The 20,273-nt window shown below is 41.9% G+C and overlaps 1 protein-coding gene across 1 annotated transcript in view; it reads right to left on the reverse strand.

Annotated features, from left to right (window-relative positions):
• LOC115009147 (voltage-dependent calcium channel subunit alpha-2/delta-4-like) overlaps window positions 1–20,273 on the reverse strand; it is a 71,899-nt gene that overhangs the window by 9,780 nt on the left and 41,846 nt on the right. The window contains exons 28-34 of the mRNA XM_029432942.1: window positions 12,391–12,452; window positions 9,657–9,671; window positions 9,097–9,141; window positions 8,284–8,346; window positions 2,615–2,685; window positions 2,449–2,524; window positions 2,015–2,067 (exon numbers count right to left, since the gene is read on the reverse strand). Coding sequence (XP_029288802.1) covers window positions 2,015–2,067; window positions 2,449–2,524; window positions 2,615–2,685; window positions 8,284–8,346; window positions 9,097–9,141; window positions 9,657–9,671; window positions 12,391–12,452 — 385 coding nt within the window. The remainder of the gene's footprint in view (window positions 1–2,014; window positions 2,068–2,448; window positions 2,525–2,614; window positions 2,686–8,283; window positions 8,347–9,096; window positions 9,142–9,656; window positions 9,672–12,390; window positions 12,453–20,273) is intronic.

The following is a 20,273-nucleotide window of genomic DNA, read 5'->3' on the forward strand; positions in this document are numbered from 1 at the left end:
ATATTTTATATCTCTTTACTTTAGCCTTTTAATAGTGATATTTTATATCTCTTTACTTTAGCCTTCTAATAGTGATATATTATATCTCTTTCTTTAGCCTTTTAATAGTGATATTTTATATCTCTTTACTTTAGACTTTTAATAGTGATATTTTATATCTCTTTACTTTAGCCTTTTAGACGGCGCGGACGCAGCAGGACACAATTCCTCCAATAAGTTACAAACAAATAAATGTTTTACATGCTTGCCTAGCGCCTTGAGATTGCTTTTAGCTTTGAAAGACACTTTATAAATACAATTTATTATTATTATTATTATTATTATTATTGTGTAACTTAAGTTGAAGTTTTTCTTAAATGTTCATTTAATGTCAAACATTAAATGTGTTCAGTTTGTATTAAATGCAAGAATCTACGAGTGAGCAGAATAATATGTTAAATCCACTACAGGAGAGATTTATATAAATATAATGATGATACATTTCATGAAACATTCATGTTGATAAAGCGTCTGTGACTGAGTGAGTGAGAGAGTGAGTGTGTGTGTGTGAGTGACTGAGTGAGTGTGTGAGTGAGTGTGTGAGTGACAGAGTGTGTGAGTGACAGAGTGTGTGAGTGAGAGAGTGAGTGACAGAGTGTGAGTGTGTGATTGACTGAGTGTGTGAGTGAGAGAGTGAGAGAGAGATAGTGAGTGAGAGAGTGAGTGTGTGAGTGAGTGTGTGTGTGTGAGTAAGTGAGAGAGAGTGAGTGTGTGAGTGAGTGAGATAGTGAGAGAGAGAGAGTGTGTGAGTAAGTGAGAGAGAGTGAGTGTGTGAGTGAGAGAGAGTGAGTGAGATAGTTTGTGACTAAGTGAGAGAGAGTGAGAGAGAGTGAGAGTGAGATAGTGAGAGTGAGTGAGAGTGAGTGAGTGTGTGAGTAAGTAAGAGAGCATGAGTGTGTGAGTGAGAGAGTGAGAAAGTGAGTGAGAGTGAGATAGTGAGTGAGATAGTGAGAGAGAGTGAGTGAGTGAGTGTGTGTGATATTTTATATCTCTTTACTTTAGCTTTTAATGGTGAACCATTACTGGTTTAACATTGAATGTGTAAAGGTAACTAGAATACATTTTCAGAGTGTGTATTTTTTAAAAGCCTGAGATCAAACAGACGGTGTTACCACAGGAACAAGAGGATGTTTATCTGATAAATGTGTTTACATGTTCTTTACACAATTTGTGAAAACGTGAAAGATTAAAGAATATATTGTCTTTAACCTACAGGTTTCATAAAACTTAACAAACAGGGGTTTGTTTATGAAGCGGGCTTTAACCAAGATTTTGACAAAAGAATCTGGACTCACGGAGACGTTAGTGTTTTATACGTTAAAAGGTCAATAAAGAGGTCGACGCTGTAAACGTAAATAATGTGTAGCAAAGGGAGTAAACCTGTTGAAGGGCCACAGGGGCCCATTGTTGATTTCATAATTTCAAAATATGGCTCTGATAGTTTAAAACATTTACAAGAATGGTGTGCCAATGTTATTTTATAATATTTGAATTCTGCTATTTTTATAATGGTACTTCAGACTCATTTACATCAACACTGTGATTATTGTACTGTAAATGCTCTTATTCTGTCCTTGTACTAATTGTTGTTTCTGCTGTGAAGCACTTTGGTCTGCAATTCTTGTATGAAAGCTGCTATACAAATAAAGCTTATTATTATTATTATATAACAAGAAATACAATAAGTTTATGAAATTACAGTGAAAACATATGTTCAGTATGTCTGAATTTAAAGTGGTGGTTTGTGCAGCGTTCTTCACTATTTATGGTATCGTGTCCTTAAGTAAATATAAATAATGACATTAATTTAGAACTAAAGATAATGATACAGAATTTAACAGAATAACTGCAACGTTCAATGAAGAAAAAATGTTTATTTTAACTCTGATTTAACACTCAGCTGTGACACTTTAACGTGTTTAGAAAGTTAATAAAACAGCGATTAGAACCCCCCCACAGGAGATCAGACACTTACATTAGAGCGTTGGAGAAGAACCATCTCAGCAACGCAGCGATGCCATAAAAGGGCTGCAGGAGGAAAAGAAAACAAGTTAAAATAATAAATATATGTTGCAGAAAACTGCCATAAAATTATATATGTATAATTTTATATGTATATATATATATATATATAAAATTATATATATATATATATACATATTTATAAATATATTTTTATATTTATATATATATATATAATTTAAATATAAAGAATTATATATAAAATTATATTTATAAATATATTAAAGTATATTTACAAAAATGGATATATATAAAATTATATATATAAATAAAAGTATATAAAAATATATATAAATATATAAAGGTATATATATGAGAGCAGATGCATCTGTATATCCTTATTACATGAATTAAGTGAAGCAGAAGTACTGCACGGTCAGTACTCACGCTGAGCAGAGGCCGGGCGCTGTTGGCGTGATGATGACTGTTCTTACACATTGCCTGGTAGTCGAACAACGACACTCTGCAGACGAACACATGTTCATCTTTACACATCAGCTTGTAGCAGAAAGAATAACATTCCTCACATCTCTTATCCTAACTTGTCTCATACTTTTTGAACATTCCCATCTTGATGAGCGACGCCATCACAGACCCGTCCACCTCGCCGAAGAATCGACCAACCTGGAAAAGGCAACGTGAACAAAGGGAAGTGGTTGGAGTGATGTTCCCACAGTCAGCAGAGATCACAGCTACACTCAGGATTAACCTCGGGAACTGCGGCGGCTGAGCGGTCAAACAAAACCATGTTTAGAGAAGGAAAAGCTGACCTGGTCATATTCACAGGGGTCCCGTGACCTCTGACCTCCAGAGGTCTGAATGAAAGTGTGTTCTGTGGAAACCCTCGAGTCTTTACAGACGTGCACAAGTTGTGCTAATCACAGGCAGCTTTACTGTTTGCAGTATAAATAAGATTTTTACAGAAATCTTCAAAAGTTAAAAGTATGAGCATCGATTATTCTACGGAGTTCCTCAAGGTCTTGAAACATTAAATTAAATGTATTTATTTCTGATTTATAACGATAAAAAGTTGACACACAGTCTCAAGTTATTGTCCTGTGTAGCCACCCCTGAACATGAATATTTTAGATGCTGAAAACAGCATTTTCTGCAGTTTTTGCATGAATAATTACTTTTACGATTGAATCGATGAAAATAGTTGTCGTTGGACTAATCGCTGAAGCTCCAAACATAACAATTGTAAATATAGAATAAAGAAAAGTTGTGGTAGCTGAGAGGAAACACAGAGGTTACAGCAGGGATGAAAACAGATGGTGTGAAGTGTAAGATGTCCGGCACTCAGCAGCTCTCTGAATTATTCAGAGCGTTTTGTCCCAGCAGCTCTGTTCACGTTTACAAGCTACTCTCTGCGCTCACTTTGTCTCCGTCTGGACGGGATTTTCTCAGAAGCCTCGGAGGGCTCGAAGGTTGCGGAGGATTAGTGGTCTGATGAAACTCGACCCTCTGTTTACCTGAAAGCAGCCGCAGAGGGCAGAATAAAGTCAAACATAAGAAGAGTAGAAGTCAAACTCCTGCCCGGAGTGTGTTACATGTTCCTGTTACATTAATGTGTGTGTTACATGTTCCTGTTACATTAATGTGTGTGTTACATGTTCCTGTTACATTAATGTGTGTGTTACATGTTCCTGTTACATTAATGTGTGTGTTACATGTTCCTGCTGCATTAATGTGTGTGTTACATGTTCCTGTTACATTAATGTGTGTGTTACATGTTTCTGTTACATTAATGTGTGTGTTACATGTTCCTGTTACATTAATGTGTGTGTTACATGTTCCTGTTACATTAATGTGTGTGTTACATGTTCCTGTTACATTAATGTGTGTGTTACATGTTCCTGTTACATTAATGTGTGTGTTACATGTTCCTGCTGCATTAATGTGTGTGTTACATGTTCCTGCTGCATTAATGTGTGTGTTACATGTTCCTGTTACATTAATGTGTGTGTTACATGTTCCTGTTACATTAATGTGTGTGTTACATGTTCCTGCTACATTAATGTGTGTGTTACATGTTCATGTTACATTAATGTGTGTGTTACATGTTCCTGTTACATTAATGTGTGTGTTACATGTTCCTGTTACATTAATGTGTGTGTTACATGTTCCTGTTGCATCAATGTGTGTGTTACATGTTCCTGTTGCATTAATGTGTGTGTTACATGTTCCTGCTGCATTAATGTGTGTGTACATGTTCCTGTTACATTAATGTGTGTGTTACATGTTCCTGCTACATTAATGTGTGTGTTACATGTTCCTGTTACATTAATGTGTGTGTTACATGTTCCTGCTACATTAATGTGTGTGTTACATGTTCCTGTTACATTAATGTGTGTGTTACATGTTCCTGTTACATTAATGTGTGTGTTACATGTTCCTGTTACATTAATGTGTGTGTTACATGTTCCTGTTACATTAATGTGTGTGTTACATGTTCCTGTTGCATTAATGTGTGTGTTACATGTTCCTGCTACATTAATGTGTGTGTTACATGTTCCTGTTGCATTAATGTGTGTGTTACATGTTCCTGTTACATTTATGTGTGTGTGTTACATGTTCCTGTTACATTAATGTGTGTGTTACATGTTCCTGTTACATTAATGTGTGTGTTACATGTTCCTGTTACATTAATGTGTGTGTTACATGTTCCTGTTACATTAATGTGTGTGTTACATGTTCCTGTTACATTAATGTGTGTGTTACATGTTCCTGTTACATTGATGTGTGTGTTACATGTTCCTGTTACATTAATGTGTGTGTTACATGTTCCTGTTACATTAATGTGTGTGTTACATGTTCCTGTTACATTAATGTGTGTGTTACATGTTCATGTTGGTAGTTTAATGTTCAGATTCTATAAGATCATCACATGTTTGTCATCTTTTCATGAGTTCCTCAGAACACTTTCCTGTTTTGTGCATTTTCCAGCTGATCAAGAGGCTTTTTAAAGACTTTATTTATCTGATGATTTATCTCACGACACTCCTTCACTACCACATTTCTTTTAGTCAGCACTGACTTAATTTCTGTGCTGATTAAATATTTACCGTGCCCTGCAACGCACGATGAGCTGCACCCCCACACCTCGGCGGATTCTGGGTGTTTCCACAAAAACTTCCTGTAAAGTCCAGAGCTCAGCAAAACATGGAGGAAGCACTTTATCATAATATCTGCTTAGTAAGGCCACTGGGAACGCAGCACACATGCAAATAATGAAAAATGAGCTCCTACCGTAAAAGGTTTCTGCCTTAAGGTTACATTTTACTGCTGTGTAGAAGTTATATGTCAAATGTCACACAAGTACTAATAACTAATCTCACCGATGTTACAGTTACTGATCATTTAAACCGACACATTGCACCAAACACCCAGTTTCACAGAAAGACGGCGCGGACGCAGCAGGACACAATTCCTCCAATAAGTTACAAACAAATAAATGTTTTACATGTGCCTTGTGCCTAGCGCCTTGAGATTGCTTTTAGCTTTGAAAGACACTTTATAAATACAATTTATTATTATTATTATTATTATTATTATTGTGTAACTTAAGTTGAAGTTTATTCTATATAAATGTTCATTTAATGTCAAACATTAAATGTGTTCAGTTTGTATTTAATGCAAGAATCTACGAGTGAGCAGAATAATATGTTAAATCCACTACAGGAGAGATTTATATAAATATAATGATGATACATTTCATGAAACATTCATGTTGATAAAGCGTCTGTGACTGAGTGAGTGAGAGAGTGAGTGTGTGTGTGTGAGTGACTGAGTGAGTGTGTGAGTGAGTGTGTGAGTGACAGAGTGTGTGAGTGAGAGAGTGAGTGACAGAGTGTGAGTGTGTGATTGACTGAGTGTGTGAGTGAGAGAGAGAGAGAGATAGTGAGTGAGAGAGTGAGTGTGTGAGTGAGTGTGTGTGTGAGTAAGTGAGAGAGAGTGAGTGTGTGAGTGAGTTAGTGAGAGAGAGAGAGAGAGAGAGAGTGAGAGAGAGTGAGTGAGATAGTTTGTGACTAAGTGAGAGATAGAGTGTGAGAGAGAGTGAGAGAGAGTGAGAGAGTGAGATAGTGAGAGTGAGTGAGTGTGTGAGTAAGTAAGAGAGCATGAGTGTGTGAGTGAGAGAGTGAGTGAGAGTGAGATAGTGAGTGAGATAGTGAGAGAGAGTGAGTGTGTGAGTGAGTGAGTAAGTGAGAGAGAGAGTGAGTGTGTGAGCGAGTAAGTGAGAGAGAGAGAGTGAGTAAGTGAGAGTGTGTGAGTAAGTGAGAGAGAGTGAGAGAGTGAGTGTGTGAGTGAGTAAGTGAGAGAGAGAGTGAGTGTGTGAGCGAGTAAGTGAGAGAGAGAGAGTGAGTAAGTGAGAGTGTGTGAGTAAGTGAGAGAGAGTGAGAGAGTGAGTGTGTGAGCGAGTAAGTGAGAGAGAGAGAGTGAGTAAGTGAGAGTGTGTGAGTAAGTGAGAGAGAGTGAGAGAGTGAGTGTGTGAGTGAGTAAGTGAGAGAGAGAGTGAGTAAGTGAGAGAGAGAGTGAGTGTGTGAGCGAGTAAGTGAGAGAGAGAGAGTGAGTAAGTGAGAGTGTGTGAGTAAGTGAGAGAGAGTGAGTGTGTGAGCGAGTAAGTGTGAGAGAGTGAGATAGTGAGAGTGAGATAGTGAGTGAGAGAGTGAATGAGTGAGTGAGGCTGTGTTGCTGACGTGTTTGCAGACAGTCCTCCTGTAGCGACGTGTTTATTATGTAAACACAACAGTCCTGCAGCAAACCTCCTCCAGGAAGATCGTGACGTTCAGTTTGTCACTGAGTCTACAAACCGCTCAGATATGTTACATATTCATTGATATAGATATTACATAAGAGCTGGTTGCAGTGTTCCTCTGCAGACGCAGCTCGAGCTGGACGCAGTGTTCCTCTGCAGACGCAGCTCGAGCTGGACGTCTGTTTGACCCGACAGCCTCACAGCTAAAGCTCCCGCGGCCTCAGCACAGCCAGCTGCTGCCGCACAGCTGGCAGCCTCGCGGTCACCGTGACCGTCCCGTGACGCAAACATCACAGGTTCGACTCCCGCTAACACGTCCCACGAACCCACGTGTGTGTTTGTGGTGGCAGGGTGGGCTCTGGGTTAATCCTCAGTAATATGGCTCTTAACAGTTAATCCAGAGCTAACGAGCAGCTGTCAGTCTGCTGGGCTGTAGTGAAGATGTCTGCGTGTATGGAAGCCCACTCAGAGACATACACAACATTAATTGCATTTATGAGAACATTTAGAAAGTAAAAATGATATAATGAAACATTAAGTATATTAAGTAAGACATGTATTTATTTTCTTATGTCAGATACATGATCTTAATCTGCTTTAAAGGATTAAAGACAGAATAAAGAACTCCACAGAGGAGAGCAACCTTCGACGAACTGAAGTTTATGTGTGAATAAATAAAGACTTATTTATTCAGGTTACCAGTTTCTCTCTGGTTGAGCCCTCCGTCACATCATCAGGTGCAGCAGCTGCTACATCGCACTGCTAATGCACCGCACGCAGATTAAAACCACGACTGTCCTTAAATCCTGCGTCCAGATGTTGTTTATGAGCACATGAAATGATCCCGAGAGCGTCCGCGAGGCTGAGAAGCTTCCTGACTCGCTCACACAAACTGCTGATCGTTACAAGAATCAACTTCCCGACTGCAAGGAGGTTAAACCCAGCGACCGACGGGACATTTCATTAACAAAGGATTTGAAAAGCTTTAAATCCTTTAACTTCCACAGATGAAGATGAAGTCGTCAAATATCTTTTGGTTTCATTTCAAAACCCAAACGTATCATCCACACAAAACACATCCTGAACTGAAACGTTCCATAAAACAGCATGTTTATGTGTTTATTAAAAAGTGCATTTTGTATAATTAAAATGTAAAAAATAACATTTAAATAACTACCGGAAACGTTCCCAAATTCAGTGATCAAAGGATGAACTCATTAACCCGACTTCCACTCATCAGCCTCTTAAAGTTACATAGATTATATTATATAACATGTAGAACATATATAAATATAAATATATATATATATAATGTAGAGATTAATAAAGAAAACAACAAGATGAACTCAGTCACTTCTACTGATGTGACCAATCTGTGTTCAGGTCTCCACTTTACTCTGATCCTGTGAGATCTAATACGTTTACATCTTCACTAAGATCCGACCACCAGCATCTCACACACATACCTCACTCCTCTCTTTGGAGAGCAGGATGAAGCCGTTGTTGTCCACCAGGAAACAGTTCAGATCCTGAACAGGAAGCAGAAGAGGAAGAGGAAGTAGAGGAAGAAGAAGTAGAAGAAGAAGGAGAAGAAGGAGGAGAAGAAGGAGAAGGAGAAGAAGGAGGAGAAGGAGGAGAGAAGGAGAGGAGAAGAAGGAGGAGAAGGAGAAGGAGGAGGAGAAGAGAAGGAAGAAGGAGGAGGAGAAGAAGAAGAAGGAGGAGGAAGAAGAAGGAGAAGAAGAGAAGAAGGAGAAGTAGAAGAAGGAGAAGAAGGAGAAGAAGGAGAAGAAGGAGGAGAAGGAGGAGAAGAAGAAGGAAGAAAGGAGGAGGAGAAGAAGGAGAAGAAGGAGGAGAAGAAGGAGAAGGAGAAGAAGGAGAAGAAGGAGGAGAAGAAGGAGAAGTAGAAGAAGGAGGAGAAGGAGGAGGAGAAGAAGAAGAAGGAGGAGGAGAAGAAGGAGAAGAAGGAGGAGAAGAAGGAGAAGTAGAAGAAGGAGAAGAAGGAGGAGAAGGAGAAGGAGAAGAAGGAGGAGAAGGAGGAGGAGAAGAAGAAGAAGAAGGAGAAGGAGGAGAAGAAGGAGAAGGAGAAAGTAGAAGGAGAAGGGGAGAGAAGAAGAAGGAGAAGGAGGAGAAGTAGAAGAAGGAGAAGTAGAAGAAGGAGAAGAAGGAGAAGAAGGAGGAGAAGAAGGAGAAGAAGGAGGAGGAGAAGAAGGAGAAGTGAGTGTTTATGTTTCTCAACATGGAGGACTGATGTTGACGTGCAGACAGGAAGTGTTACTCACGGCGCTCTCACAGCTCAGAGGACAAACGCCTTCGATGGAGGAACACTGAGAGAAGGTGTAAAGGTCAAAGGTCAAATGTCGTCACGTCATCACAAACCAGCTGAGTTCACAGCTGCTTCAGTTGAAACAGAGGAACACCTAAAGTAAGAGCTTCTTAACCAGCACGGTAACAATGATTACAGATCCAGACCTGCAGCATCTTCTTATCAAATTGTTGTTTTGTCAATCGCTTCACGGACGGCTGAGCTTCTCACGCGATCTCTGAGGGAGACGCCCGTCTGAGAAAACACATCTCGGCCGCTTGTACCCGTGATCTCGTTCTTTGATGACCTTCATGACCACAGGTGAGGGGAGGAACGAAGATCGAGAGCTTTGCCTTCTGGCTCTCTGTTCGTCCCCCCCGTCCCCCCCCCCCCCCCCGCTGCTCCGATTCTCCGGCCGATCTCTCGCTGACCAAAATGTGTTTTTTATATTAATTTTTGGGATGTTTTTTTCTTTCTATTACAAATACAAAGAGGAAATAAAGCCGAAGTAACAAAGACTGAATAATAATCACTCACGTCTGTGTCGCTGGGCTGGAAGCATCGGGCGAAGGCGAAGAGTCGAGGAGGGAGCAGATATTATATATCATTAAACCACTAACATCAACATTACATCACTTTTACTTTCCACATTCTAAACAGGAGAAAAGGTTTTATTTACAGAATGACATCAATGTAACATGACTTTGCAGTTTTTAGTTAATAGCAAAGAAACAACATTAACAGACGACAAACACCTGCAAACATCTGCAAACACCTGCAAACATCTGCAAACACCTGCAAACACCTGCAAACACCTGCAGACATCTGCAAACACCTGCAAACATCTGCAAACACCTGCAGACATCTGCAAACATCTGCAAACACCTGCAAACATCTGCAAACACCTGCAAACAACTGCAGACATCTGCAAACACCTGCAGACATCTGCAAACACCTGCAAACAACTGCAGACATCTGCAAACACCTGCAAACATCTGCAAACACCTGCAAACACCTGCAAACACCTGCAGACATCTGCAAACACCTGCAAACACCTGCAAACATCTGCAAACACCTGCAAACATCTGCAAACACCTGCAAACATCTGCAAACACCTGCAAACATCTGCAAACACCTGCAAACACCTGCAAACATCTGCAAACATCTGCAAACACCTGCAAACACCTGCAAACATCTGCAAACACCTGCAAACATCTGCAAACACCTGCAAACATCTGCAAACATCTGCAAACATCTGCGCAGCTTCAACAGACTTCACTTCGTTGAATCGTCACGAGATGTGAAGCTTGTAGCAAATGTTCTTCTAAATAAACGGATCCGTATTAAAAGTCCGCTTCGGTTTCCATGTGACGTTGTGTGAACCTCAGAACCTGTGGATGAATATGAACACATTAAAGCGTTCTGTCCCAGCTGTCGACTCATTAATAATGTTATCTGCTCCGTCGACCTCTGCAGGACATCTGCAGCCCTGCTGCACCGGACTGCAGGAGGCGCTCACAAGGTCACCTGAGTGTGTGTGTGTGTGTGTGTGTGTGTGTAAGTTTGTCTGCCTTATGTTAAAATCTGGGGACACATTTAAAGAAGATTAAAAGCCAAATGTCCCCGAGAGGCTGTGATGCTTGTTGGATGGTGAACATGAAAAACACAACGAGCAGAAGCGTCCTGCGGGGGGCGCCAGAGAGACGATGGAGCTGGTCCCTAAATCTAAAGGGTGTCCTCTGAACAAAGGTCATGTGAGGAGACGAACCCCGAGTCCACGAAGCCTCAGCTCAGCTGCGTGTGACGGGAGGAGCGCAGCTGATATCACCTCTACTGCCATGTACTCAATACTTTAATAAACTTTCTTTATCAAATCATCTTTCTTATTCTTTCTTTTGCTGTTTATTTATTGCTGAAGTGCAAAGTTCACTTCACTTGAGACCGCTCGGACCGGACGCAGCCCGTCTTCTGTCGCGTGCCGCTGACGGGACGTCTGCTAAATCTCTTTCATGTAAAGTTTCATTTAGATTAATTTATGACCTGCAAAGCGTCGGGACACTACTGACCTCTGACGGACCGAAGCAGAACCAGGAGGGTGAACGCAGCCAGAGCTCGGTGCTGGATGCAGCATCAGAAACTATTGGATGCTCACGTACGTGCGTCATATTTTAGCATCAGAACATTCTTGTAGAATTAGTTGATTGAAAGCCTCAGCTTTTTAATTGCAAGGATTAGGAAGGAGGCAACTGAAGTGAAATATTAAACTGTTACAGAGACGCGTGAGAAACATTAATCTTTACTTTGGTGTCTCGAGGGTCACGAGCAGCAGTCTGACATCTCGTTCTGTTCCTCTTTAATCTGCACATGAACAGTCAAAGGGACGTAATGTGTTTAATGGGCTCTGCTCCCTAATGAAGGAAAACATTGGAAAAATGACCTCTCTCATTATTATTGGGTCATTTGTCTTGCGACGCTCTTGGTATTTGCTCTGACTGCAGATCGTCTTAACTTCACTCTTCTCTACAGACGAGTTACACTAAACAGTAAACGTGTGACGTGTCAGAAGTTATGTTCTGTCTCACGTCCAATTTGCACATTTGGTGTTAACGTCCCGGTTCCAGTTTCACCAGCTGAAGTACAGACAGAACAAACATCTGATGTGAGGCCGTCCTGAAGTCAAAGCATCCATTGTTATTGTTATTCATCGTGGTTATTTGCACAAAACCAAACAATTCAAACGATTAGGGAATAAAATATTGGATTTGTATTTAAATATTTGCTTAATATTAATATAATAAACTGCTGCGGCGGTTTCTCACCAAAAACTTAGTTTTACAAGACTACCTTTGAACACATCATGATAACAATTGTTTTCTGAATGGACATTGAACGCATCATAATGTAACTCAACGGAACCTGCGTTCACTTCAGCTGTTAGCTCCGACATGTAGCCACCGGCTGCTAACAGCTAACGTTAACTAGCTCTGCTGCAGATTGTAAGATGTGTTGTTCATAATGTAGCATTAGTTTTATTTATGAGGCTCCTTTGCACGGAGAAGATTCTGCTGCAAATGTCTCCATATGATCTAAATGAAACACGTGCGTGCATCTCACGCTTCTCCGGGGGCTTTGAGAATCACACGGTTTCCTTTGGTCTGCAGGTTCAGCGGTTTACAAGGTGTGTGTCACTGTGCTCAGGTCAGGGCTGAAGGGACACGAGTGTGTGATCAGTGTGTGTGTGTGTGTGTGTGTGTGTGTGTCCTCCGGTCACCTGCTTGGCGATGGCCCAGAGCCTCTTTTCCAGCCAATCCAAGGACATCTGTATCCCGATAGCTAAAAATAGAAAAACACAAACACACAGGCATTAAAGAGACGCAGGACAACGAGACATCAGGACAGACTCTGCAGCTCAACAGTTTGTTTGTGGAGGAGGACAGGAAATCAATCGGACCCTGGGTTCACCTCCGTGGTGACGGGAACGAGCCTGATGGCGCGTGAGATCCCTGCAGACGCAGTAACGACTCAGTGAAGTACCAGTAATAAAGTACAGTAGTAAAGTATCAGTAATACTGTTCCAACAGTATGTTATATAGAACTCTCTCAAGGGGACATCATACTTTAAGTACAGTGCTGTTGAACCATCACAACTGTCCAATCACAGCTCAGCAACTCGCTAAACAAAGAGTGTGGAGGCTCGTGCACAAATAATGCTTTCATAGTTAGCTGTGTCAATATGTGAAGAACCTCCATAACACGTTCATCAGACAGGAAGGACATCTTCACTTTAACACGTTCATCAGACAGGAAGTACATCTTCACTTTAACACGTTCATCACACAGGAAGGACATCTTCACATTAACACGTTCATCACACAGGAAGTACATCTTCACTTTAACACGTTCATCACACAGGAAGTACATCTTCACTTTAACACGTTCATCACACAGGAAGTACATCTTCACTTTAACACGTTCATCACACAGGAAGTACATCTTCACTTTAACACGTTCATCAGACAGGAAGTACATCTTCACTTTAACACGTTCATCAGACAGGAAGTACATCTTCACTTTAACACGTTCATCACACAGGAAGTACATCTTCACATTAACACGTTCATCACACAGGAAGTACATCTTCACTTTAACACGTTCATCACACAGGAAGGACATCTTCACTTTAACACGTTCATCACACAGGAAGGACATCTTCACTTTAACACGTTCATCACACAGGAAGTACATCTTCACTTTAACACGTTCATCACACAGGAAGGACATCTTCACTTTAACACGTTCATCAGACAGGAAGTACATCTTCACATTAACACGTTCATCACACAGGAAGTACATCTTCACTTTAACACGTTCATCACACAGGAAGGACATCTTCACTTTAACACGTTCATCAGACAGGAAGTACATCTTCACATTAACACGTTCATCACACAGGAAGTACATCTTCACTTTAACACGTTCATCAGACAGGAAGTACATCTTCACTTTAACACGTTCATCACACAGGAAGGACATCTTCACTTTAACACGTTCATCACACAGGAAGTACATCTTCACATTAACACGTTCATCACACAGGAAGTACATCTTCACTTTAACACGTTCATCACACAGGAAGTACATCTTCACATTAACACGTTCATCACACAGGAAGTACATCTTCACTTTAACACGTTCATCACACAGGAAGGACATCTTCACTTTAACACGTTCATCAGACAGGAAGTACATCTTCACTTTAACACGTTCATCAGACAGGAAGTACATCTTCACTTTAACACGTTCATCACACAGGAAGTACATCTTCACATTAACACGTTCATCACACAGGAAGTACATCTTCACGTGTGGAGCATGTTTGGTGATTAGAGGCAGAGTTACAGTTTGTTGCGTTTAGAGCTCAGAGGATGTAACAAACAAAAACAATGTGTTTAATACACTTATATATATATATATATATATATATATATACACTCTTTATATTCACACAGTTTCCTGCATCAATGCGGGAGAAATACATTTATATTTGGTCTTCTGTCAAATAATGAATATTTTATGAAATGTCGTTATTAAAAAAATTTAAACTCTCAAACAACCTAAAAATCACAGCACGCAGTTCCCCCGGACTTCTCTTTGCACCACCTCATTATAGGTTCATTAACTTTAAAAAGAAACCGCTACCAGAGCAATTAAAGAACCCAGCGTGCCCGCTGAGAGACAGAGGGCCGAGAGCCGGTGGCCCCGCGCGCCGCCGCTCGTCACTCAGTGGCCGCGGCGTTAAGAGGACCAGCGGGGGTCGTTTCCTCTCAGACCAACGTAACTGCTTTCTGTCACTTCAATAATGAAAACTGTTCCTCACACAGGCAGCTGCAGTCACACACACACGCACGCACGCACGCACACACACACACACACACACACACACACACACACACACACACACACACACACACACACACACACACACACACACACACACACACACACACACACACACACACACACACACACACACACACACACACACACACACGTCTCTTGGGTGTTGGTATTATTGGGAAAGCAGAGCAGCTGTAAAACCTTTTTATTTCTGGTTATTGAGCTTCTTGTTATTGAGCGTTTCATCGACTGCAGATTCTCCTGCGACGCTGCGGCAGACAGAAATAACTGCTGTTTGTTTAGAGTACGGAAGAATTCAGTGAAGGATATGAACTGTGTCGGCTTCATTTCCTTTTTTATTTAAGTTTCTATCAACGCCTGAAATATTACATTTGCTTTATCGGCAAATAACATCTTTTATTTATTCTGCCTGAATGTGTCGTCTAAACTTTGTGAGTGAATGTCTCACCTCCTTGTTGACACCAACAACTTCTCTCTCGCCCATTAATCTGGTTTACGACATCAGTATGAACCCAAAATAAACAGATGTTGCTGTGATTAATGGCAATAAACGGATTTAAAGGATGCAGAAATAACTCCAGGATGAGGAGGATTTTTAAGAAGTCTGAATTCATGCTCTGTCAGGTGCGTCTGCAACACGACACGCCAACAACCTTTAACATGCTTGTTTTCTGAATGGACTTCTGCTGGCGTGAATGAACATCTTTGCATTGACTTTGTATGTAATCTGCAAGAAGAATTCACTTTGATGTGAACACACAATAACAGAGAACTTGTTGGATGACAGCAGGATTACAGACAATCAATTGCTTTGACTGGCTGTGCAGATTAGCCACATGTAGCTACACATCGCGCAGCATCGTCTCTTTAGGACTATTATGATACACTAAGTGCTCTAAACTTGTGTGACAGTTTAAGTAATATTCAGTTCTTTGTAGTTCCTTGTAAATATGTTTCACACTCGCTGTGCTGTGCTGCCCTTGATGCAAAGGGCAGTGAGAAATCCCAGTTTGCAGGATGAAGTTTTGGCGTCTGCAGCAGCAGCAGGAAGAAAGGTGACGCTGCATTTGTGTTCAGAGAGTCGAGACCTTTGGGTCCTTTAAATCTCTTTAGGCATCACTCTCCATTCTCTATAAAATAACCTCTCTGCAGACTCAGATGTCTGCGGCTTTGCTCCGCTGTTTCATTTCAAGTCTGTGTTTTTTCACTCCTTCCTGTCAACAGCGTCCTTATCGCCGCCCTTCAGCGCTGCAGCTGCACTGTTTCTGCTGCAGTCTGCAAGATGGACAAAACACATCCCGCACTTTTATTTTCTCACGTCAATAAATCACAAATATTTCACGGTGTGCACGAGGAGTTTGAGACGATACAGTCTGCATCATTATTGTGACACTATTCACTTCCCCGGTCGACCCGACTTCTCCCGTGTGTGGAGCGCTGAAATAAAACCTTTTTAAACATTAACATTTTATGATCCATGTTTCTACCAGCACTGTTCACTTTACTTCAAACTTCACAGGTCTGTTACTGGTTAATATCTTTTATTTCTCCCTGACATTTCCATTACTTCTTATCGTCTCTGTTGCTAACTGCTACACGTCTGCTGCAACCAGACGCTTCCACCACTGTGATCAACACATCTCATCTGAAACACTCACAGAACGACACTGACAGGAGTTTGAACGCCGATTCTCTGTCCGTCTGATGATGAAACAGTTTTTCATGCAATTAAGCGACGTTCATTATCCAGTCATGTCAATGATCATTTTCACAGAGAAATGTCCAATCTAGCGTCACATTTGAGTGTTTTTAATTGGATTGTATGCTCGACTTAATCAAAAAGTGATTTAATTAAGTCTCTGTCTGCCAGAGTTAAATGTAGTGAGTAAATGGTTGTTAGCCAGTGACTCCCAAAACAACACAAGTTGAACAGTCGCAGTTTTAAACTTGTGGTTAATGTTGTGACGACTTGGTCAGGTTTAAAAAAGATCAAGGTTTGGGTTCAAATAAGTACGTTTGTTACGTAACTTAAGTACGTGACGTAAGTTAACCGAGGTACACCTGGTACCATGTCCACTAGAGGTCGCCACCTAACATCCATCCATCGTCTACCGCTTATCCGGGGTCGGGTCGCGGGGGCAGCAGCTCCAGTAAGGAACCCCAAACTTCCCTTCTCCGGGCCACATCCTCCAGCTCCGACTGGGGGATCCCGAGGCGTTCCCAGTGAGGAGATATAATCTCAGATTTTGAGGTGCTGATCCTCATTCCAACCACTTCACACTCGGCTACGAACTGATCCAGTGACTGCTGAAGGTCACAGACCGATGATGCCATAAGGACCACATCATCTGCAAAGAGCAGCGATGAGATCCTCAGGTCACCGAACTGCAACCCCTCCCCTCCACGACTACGCCTCGATATCCTATCCATGAAAATCACGAACAGGATTGGTGATAAAGCGCAGCCCTGGCGGAGGCCAACATTCACTGGGAACGAGTCCGACTTACTGCCGAGTATCTGGACACAACTCTCGCTTTGGGCGTACAGGGATTGGATGGCCCTCAGAAGTGACCCCCTCACCCCATACTCCCGCAGCACCTCCCACAGTATCACCCGGGGGACCCGGTCATACGCCTTCTCTAGATCCACAAAGCACATGTAGACCGGATGGGCGTACTCCCAGGCCCCCTCCAGGATCCTTGCAAGAGTAAAGAGTTGGTCTGTTGTTCCACGACCAGGACGGAATCCGCATTGTTCCTCTTCAATCAGAGGTTCGACTACCGGCCGAACCCTCCTCTCCAGCACCTTGGAGTAGACTTTACAGGGGAGGCTGAGAAGTGTGATACCCCTGTAGTTGGCACACACTCTCTGGTCCCCCTTTTTAAATAGGGGAACCACCACCCCAGTCTACCACCTCCTAGGCACTGTCCCAGACTTCCACGCAATGTTGACGAGGCGTGTCAACCAAGACAGCCCCTCAACACCCGAAGCCTTCAGCATTTCTGGACGGATCTCATCAACCCCTGCGGCATTGCCACTGTGGAGTTGTTTGACTACCTCAGTGACTTCCATCAGGGAAATTGATGATGATCCCCCATCAGCTTCCAGCTCTGCCTCTACCATAGAGGGCGTGTTAGCTAGCCACCTAACAATAAACTTAAATAACTCACTTCGGAGTCCTCCACAAGCTGAGGACTAACAGTAGTCATGTTCGCTGTTCAATACGATATATTTACGTTCATATTGACCATAATCTTTGGGGGGAATAATAATATTTGGAGGAAACCCTGAAGAGACGGCCGTCAGTGCTGCAAACATTGGCAACTTTCTCGCTAAATTTAGCGACTTTTAGAGCTAGTGCTGCTAGCTACTTTTTCGATTGGATTGTTTAAATAAATCTGGCTCCTCCAATGTTACCCACCCGAGCTTTAAGTACAGCACTTGAGTAAAAGTGTTTGACAAAGTACTTTTCTTTGTCTCTCTTTTGTCATATGTATTCAAATGTGCTGTATTAGCATGTGTACAGTTCTGAGAAGCAAAGTATTATAACATCTTTCCTTCCATTCATCCAGAGCGCCGCCTGCAGCTGCAACACACTCTGCTGCTACTATTTCTGTCACACTCTGCTTTAATGCACTCTCAGAACAACACATTCAAAACACACACACACACACATACACACACATTAATGGCAGCATGTCTCTCTCTCTCTCTCTCTCTCTCTCTCCCTCCCTCCCTCCCTCCCTCTCTCCCTCCCTCCCTCTGTAAAACACACACAGACACTGGCTCGCACTCAGTCGGCAGGCTGTGTTGAGCAGCTCAGAGACGATCAGAGGGAACTGAGCGAGCAGCGATGTGGACGAAGAGGAAGACGAACACGAGCAGCGTTTAATATGGAACAAACCTCAAGTCCAGGCGTTCAGATTCTGCTTTTAATCGAGGAATCTATCTGCTGACGTTTTAAGCCGAGCTTCTGTCCTTGAAGACAAAGTCGGTTTCTGTTAAAGACAGTCGAGCTTCAGTTCAGATTCTGCTTTGCTGAACGCTGCAGATGAAGCAGACGAAGAGTTTCTGTCTCTGTTTGGAGGCTGAAGCAGCAGAGCAGATGGTGAGCAGTGTGTGTGTGTGTGTAGATACTGGATGTACAGTAACCTGCATGTGCCTTTGAAAGTGATAAAGAGTGTGTGTCCTGTATGTGTGTGCATGTACACTATACGGCCAGAAGTAAGTGGACACTCCCATCTATCATTTGGACCTTTTAGTTAAAATAAAGAAATCTTAATGCGACAAAATACTGAACCTGCAACTGATGATTATTAGTATTGTCAATTTGTTTTTGTAATTTCCTCGATTAATAAACAGCATGTCATTTTCTGCCACTAGGGGTCTCTGAATGAAAACAACAGTAAAAGCTGGAGTTTGGTGGTGCAGCAGTGGTGCATCATGGGAGTTCTTCTCTCCTCTCTCTGATTCAAAGACGACATCAGGTACTTCATCTAAGCGTACTTCATCTAAGCGTACAACCTCTTCGATTTCCAAGTAGCCGAAGTTACATCAGAGTTTCTCCTGCACGATGTTCGGCTGCCGCTAACGTTTGTCAGCTTGTTTCTCTGAGAACTTAAGATCCAGACGTTCAGGACTAAAATCCTTCATCCTTCAAATATAGAGTTAAAAACACCAGGATGTAGAAAGTGTCTTAAAACTGGATAAACAGTCAGTTTATGAAGCTTCTGCAGACAAACACAACGCTGACGCTGCTCAGAGGGGAGACGACGCCACGACAGGAGAGAGAGGAAACGTTACCTTCAGGAACATTCCACATGTCTCTGTCTCACTACATATACAACACAGGACTGATGACACCATGACAGGAGAGAGAGGAAACGTTACCTTCAGGAACATTACACATGTCTCTGTCTCACTACATATACAACACAGGACTGATGACACCATGACAGGAGAGAGAGGAAACGTTACCTTCAGGGACATTACACATGTCTCTGTCTCACTACATATACAACACAGGACTGATGACACCATGACAGGTGAGAGAGGAAACGTTACCTTCAGGAACATTAAACATGTCTCTGTCTCACTACATATACAACACAGGACTGATGACACCATGACAGGAGAGAGAGGAAACGTTACCTTCAGGAACATTACACATTTCTCTGTACTCACTACATATACAACACAGGACTGATGACACCATGACAGGTGAGAGAGGAAACGTTACCTTCAGGAACATTAAACATGTCTCTGTCTCACTACGTATACAACACAGGACTGATGACACCATGACAGGTGAGAGAGGAAACGTTACCTTCAGGGACATTATACATATCTCTGTCTCACTACATATACAACACAGGACTGATGACACCATGACAGGAGAGAGGAAACGTTACCTTCAGGAATATTAAAAAAAATAGTGAAACATGTCCGTTGTTCCCAGAGCCCAAAGTGACGTCTTCAAACGTTTCATTTTGTCTGAACAACAGTTCAAAAGTTGCTTAAAAACAACTTTAAAGTTTAAGGGATTTTCTAAATAGTTCCTCGTTGTTGTTCAGCACACTATAATTGTCTAGACAACAGCATATTTGTCCTGTTGCAACACAAGTTCAGCTCCATAAAAAGATCGTATCCCCAGTTCGGTGTAGAAGAACTTGACTGGACCTCAACCACATCCACAACCTCGGGAGCTAAGATAAGATGTTCAACAAATACATATGG

Source organism: Cottoperca gobio, chromosome 6, assembly GCF_900634415.1.
Source record: "Cottoperca gobio chromosome 6, fCotGob3.1, whole genome shotgun sequence".
Classification (NCBI taxonomy): Eukaryota; Metazoa; Chordata; class Actinopteri; order Perciformes; family Bovichtidae; genus Cottoperca; species Cottoperca gobio.